The 5,499-nt window shown below is 37.4% G+C and overlaps 1 protein-coding gene across 2 annotated transcripts; it reads left to right on the top strand.

Annotated features, from left to right (window-relative positions):
* Window positions 1-372: 372 nt before the first annotated feature.
* LOC100794753 (protein DETOXIFICATION 54) lies at window positions 373-4,939 on the top strand. Of its 2 annotated transcripts, none has more exons than XM_006574705.4 (4): window positions 373-486; window positions 723-812; window positions 1,188-2,075; window positions 4,157-4,939. In XM_006574705.4, the coding sequence occupies exons 2-4, from the start codon at window positions 756-758 to the stop codon at window positions 4,733-4,735; spliced, it is 1,524 nt and encodes a 507-aa protein (XP_006574768.1). In that variant the 5' UTR covers window positions 373-486; window positions 723-755; the 3' UTR covers window positions 4,736-4,939. The 2 variants fall into 2 exon arrangements, with proteins under 2 accessions (XP_006574768.1, XP_040867364.1); XM_041011430.1 differs by lacking the exon at window positions 373-486 and adding an exon at window positions 532-584.
* Window positions 4,940-5,499: the final 560 nt, after the last annotated feature.

Here is a 5,499-nt window from a genome sequence, read left to right as displayed (position 1 = left end):
TGGAAGTCACACAGAAAAAAGAATAAATAAAATAATAATAATAAAAAATGGCGTGCAGTTACTTTATAAAAATTTAGATAAAAAATGAGTTGAGTTATTCTTTATGTCTTGGTGGCTTCATGGAGTTCCTTCCATCAATTGAAGGGTAAATTTTAAAAATAATATACAAATTGTAATTACACATGAACAGTTAAAAAAAGAATATTAGTTGGCACAGTTGTTGATTTTATCAATTGTTATAGATTATTATTATGTTATTTTATTATTATTATTATTTACCTTACAAGTCATGTTTAATTCTTTTTAATCCTTGGCAAGTTGTAATTAGTGAAAAACCGAATTTTTTTTCAAGTATTTGAACCATAATATACCACAGTGTTGGTTGGTTGGCTACTCTACTTAAGTGCCTCTCCGTTTCCCTCATGGCATTTCTTTCTTGTTTTTTCAATTTTTAGAGAGAAGGATCCTAAGGAGGAGAAAAGAAAGGTCGGTTTGTTGGTTTGGTTGTTACATACAGCACGCCCTTTTCTAATTCTTGCTGCTTTCTATCATGGGATAATAGATAGATATGATAATCAAACATTGTAGACCCTCTTTTGTTTCTATCTCCTTTTCTTTCTTTCACTCTCCCCTATATGAAGCTACTACTACTATTGCTCTATAGGTGTTGTCAGAAGTAGTCTTTCTTCTTCTCTTCTAACTTCTTCACCACCCTTTTGCAGAACAACAACGCATACATATATTGGTCAAGAAGAATGGGTGATAACAAGGACCGGGATTTCTTTTCCCACAAATTCCCCACAACCTCTCAGGTAAACTCATGTTGCTAGTTGCTACTTCTCTCTATGGAAACGCATTTGTAAGAGAAAAAAAGAGTAGTTTCTTTTTAAGAAACCCTACCATGATGCTAAAATCAAGTCAAGGTTTTAAAAACCGGTTCGCACGATCTTGGTCCCATCATTTAAGGTTTTTTGGAGTGTCTGCAACTGTAACACGATCATATAGACTGCAGACCACATTTGTCTGTAATTTCTCAACATCAAAGAACGTGACAAAAAAATTGTGACGGTAGCCGCAATTTAAAAGCTTGATGCTAGTAAAAAGAAAAAGACTATTGTGTTAAAAGTAAGTTTTTTTTCCCCTTCTTATTTGTGTTCTAATCATGTGATGTTGTTGTTGGCAAGTAGGTGATGGAAGAGATGAAGGAACTGTGGGGCATGGCTCTACCCATAACAGCTATGAACATGTTGGTATTTGTGAGGGCAGTGGTTTCTGTACTCTTTTTGGGTAGGCTTGGAAGCCTGGAGCTCGCAGGTGGTGCACTTTCCATAGGCTTCACCAACATAACAGGGTACTCTGTTCTCGTGGGTCTTGCAGCAGGCCTAGAACCTGTGTGCAGCCAAGCCTATGGTAGCAAAAACTGGGACCTTCTCTCACTCTCTCTCCAACGCATGGTCCTCATCCTCCTCATGGCAATAGTCCCCATAAGCCTCCTATGGCTTAACCTAGAAAGGATCATGCTTTTCATGGGCCAAGACAGTGCCATCACAGGAATGGCATCACTCTACTGCTTCTACTCCCTCCCAGACCTTTTAACAAACACCTTGCTTCAACCCTTAAGGGTGTTTTTGAGGTCACAAAAAGTGACCAAGCCTATGATGTATTGCTCCCTTGTGGCTGTTCTGTTCCATGTGCCATTGAACTATCTTTTGGTGGTTGTGATGGGGCTTGGGGTGCCAGGGGTGGCCATGGCTTCGGTGATGACTAATCTGAACATGGTGGTGCTGATGGCAGGGTATGTGTGTGTGTGCAGGAAGAGGGAGGTGGTGGTGAAGTGGGGGTGTTGGGGTGTGGGTGGGGGAGTGGTGTGTTCTGGGTTGGGGCAGTTGATGGGTTTTGCTGTGCCTAGTTGCCTAATGATATGTTTGGAGTGGTGGTGGTACGAGATTGTCACTGTGCTGGCTGGGTACTTGCCACGTCCAACACTGGCTGTGGCTGCCACTGGTATTCTCATTCAGACAACTAGCATGATGTACACAGTCCCAATGGCACTTGCAGGCTGTGTTTCTGCCAGGGTGAGTCTCCCTCTCTCTCTCTCTCTCTCTCTCTATAGACTATACTACACTTTGTATTCATTGATACTCCTCCTAAACCTAGGGAGAGGTATTTAGTCAAATTTTTACATGCTCACCCAAATGTATATTATATTTGGATTAAAGTTTGCATAACTGAGTTTTTAAGAGTAACTCAAAGATGGAAAACCAATCATAGCCTCAGAATTGTCTGATGAAGATTTGGTCAGATGGTTCATATTTTATTTTTTTAAAAACACTCAAAATTTGAACCATTTGATCTTTTATCTGACGGTTATAAATACAATGACGGCTTAAGTGTGTATAAATTTAACTACATTAGATAGGAAATATAATGTGATAAGTAGAAAAAAGAGAAATGAAAGATGTCAACTGAAAGTAAGAATATTATTATTCTATTTTAATAACATAGTGTTCACAAAGAGGATAAGAAAACTTTTTTGACCATGTTGGGTTTTCTTTTTATTCTAGTTTTGAGTGGTTAATAGTTCATTTTTTTTACCCTTTTTAACCAGTTGGGTTGGTTGAGACAGAAGAAGATAGGGACTAGAGAGTGGTGTGCAGACAGTGCAGGTAGCTTGGCTGGTTTGTTTTTTTTTTTTTTCTCACTTTTTGTGTCTGTGAGATTTGGTGTTAGAATTTGAGCAGAAAGGAACCATTACTTTTAGCAATTTGGCTTATGTGGAATGGGCAGCAGGGATAAGTTCAAATTTGCAATTTATTTTTTGGTTTTAAATTTAATGTATCTGGCCTATCATAAATGGTAGTAAATACTATGATAGGCTAGTTTATTAGCTTACTTTTTTGTTTACTTGCTTTATTTTGCAAGAATGGAAGTAAATACTAGGCATATTTTGATTATATATTTATTTATTTATTTGGTTATACTAGACAAGTGTATATATAACCCATGACTGTTTCCAAAATATTTGGCTTGCTTTTATTCTTTCATCATATTATTTCTATCTTTTGTTTATCTAAACACTTCAAACATAGTATTGATTGAGCTATACACATGTTTCTTTATATAAGATGCTTTACATTTTCTTTGACAAAACATATTTGGAAGGCATTAAATTGTCTTCATCCACATGTGTGCATTTTAACTTTTGTCGTGAAAACAATCCTAAACAAACCACTAGGCTTAGCTTTAACCTTTGAGGCAAGGACATAAATGGTCAATTATAATAACAAGTTTTTTTTCCTCACAATACAATATTATTGATTTGTTAAAGAAGGTCCATAACAATAGGTTGGAGTGATGATGATGAAGAAGAAGATAGTTGTAGTAGTAGGTTGGATCATATTTTATTTTTATTTATTTTTTCTTTCTCACTGTTTTAATGGTTTGTTAGAGATCATGAGAAATTAGTGGCAACCGTAGGTCTCTTCCCTACCTCTATCTGATCAGATGCTAAATACGCGTGTGGAGGTTGTGTACTGCTATTTTTCTTTACAGTTTACACCCTGAATGTCTCATCTTTTTCTTCTTTTTGGGCTAAAACGTGAGCCCCCTTAGTTTCTGTTTGCTGAGGTATAAAAAATTTGTTGCATGATTGCGTCAAGTACATGGACCCAGTTAGGTCACACATGCAATGTGACTGGACAAAACTGAAAACTAATTAATTACTTCTAAGTAAGTGCATTTCTGCTAGGCTTGCATACAAGGCCCATCATAGATTTCCATTTGACCAAATAATTTAACCATCAAATCGCCATTGGACTCCACTCTTCTGGTGGGACTCATCAAACAGTTCGGTACTTGATAACGTATCTTGGTACATTTCTGTTTGCACCACAAGTTAACTTGCACATAACATTGGTATGCATGATGTACACTTTGAATTATACCCACATGAAATTTGCCATGAAGCACTTAATAAGGCTATGCTTGTATATTAGAGTTACAAAAGTAATTCTGTGAATTTTAATATACAATTGTGAACGTGTATAAAACAAAAGAAAGAAAAACTTATTTTAAAAGTAAAAGTACTTTTAAATTTATCTAACTGAAATTCAAACATATACTAAACAGTTTCAGATTTTCAATGCAATTAATGCAGGTAGGGAATGAGCTTGGAGCTGGAAAACCATACAAGGCAAAGCTAGCAGCAGTGGTTGCCTTAGGATGTGCTTTTGTGATAGGCTTCATCAATGTGACATGGACTGTGATTCTGGGTCAAAGATGGGCTGGGCTTTTCACCAATGATGAGCCCGTCAAAGCGTTGGTTGCATCAGTTATGCCAATTATGGGCTTGTGTGAGCTTGGAAACTGCCCACAAACCACGGGCTGTGGGATCCTTCGTGGCATGGCCCGGCCTGGTATTGGGGCTCACATAAACCTGGGCTCTTTCTACTTTGTGGGCACCCCGGTGGCAGTGGGCCTGGCATTTTGGTTCAAGGTTGGGTTCAGTGGGCTTTGGTTTGGGCTTCTGTCGGCCCAGGTTGCATGTGCTGTGTCAATCCTCTATGTTGTGTTGGTGAGGACAGATTGGGAAGCTGAGGCTTTGAAGGCTGAGAAGCTCACAAGGATTGAAATGGGTAGTTGCAATGGGCTTAGGAATAAGGAAAATGAGAGAGATGAAGAAAGAAAAGGGTTGTTGGTGAATGGAAATGGGAACAACAAAGATGACATTTGCTAAGAAAAAAGACACCACACTAGAGAAATGAAATGACACCAATTATGATTTATGACATTGGGATTTTGTTTGGTGGGTAGGATCAATGGGGTTGGAGGCTTGTGAGTGGTTGCTTTATGATAATTTTGAGGAGGGCTTATCTTATTTTTTTAAAATTTAATTTAATTTGCTTGGGAAACCATTCCAATCCAAATCTCATTTTCGATACCAATTGTTTACATATTTTAGCACTTTTCTCTCACCTTCTCTTGTGTTCCTAATGGGCAAGTTTTGTTTTGGGTATTGTGATGAAAAAGTAGCTTTTGCTGTGTTGTGAGTGACAAGTGCATGGAGATGTGACTGGATGTGAGAATCTGGCATCTGACATTTGATAATATTTTAGATGTAAGGCTGAGACGTAAGAGACAGAGATTAAACTGAAAGCAGCTTTGCCTGAAAGCTGTTGCACACAATGCAGCACTTGATAATTATTCAAGCCGTGTATAACTCGCGTCAGAACTCGACCTGTGCTAAACGCCAACAATTTGATTCTCCACAGTCCACACTGCTGACTCATGATCAATTTAGATCGTGACTTTGATCTAAATTGAAGTTTACCTGTTATTAAGAGTTGGTTCTACTTGTTTGACAAATCGTTTTTCAGTTGAATTGAATGAAGTTTATTCCAAAGTTATTTCTTGCTTTCATTTCCATTGAAATTATACAATTTCACAAAATTGAGTTACATTAAACTTACTTTTAATTGTATTTTAATTTATAAAGTTAAG

Source organism: Glycine max, chromosome 2 (assembly GCF_000004515.6).
Source record: "Glycine max cultivar Williams 82 chromosome 2, Glycine_max_v4.0, whole genome shotgun sequence".
Lineage (NCBI taxonomy): Eukaryota > Viridiplantae > Streptophyta > Magnoliopsida > Fabales > Fabaceae > Glycine > Glycine max.
This window is presented reverse-complemented; position numbering and strand designations above follow the sequence as displayed.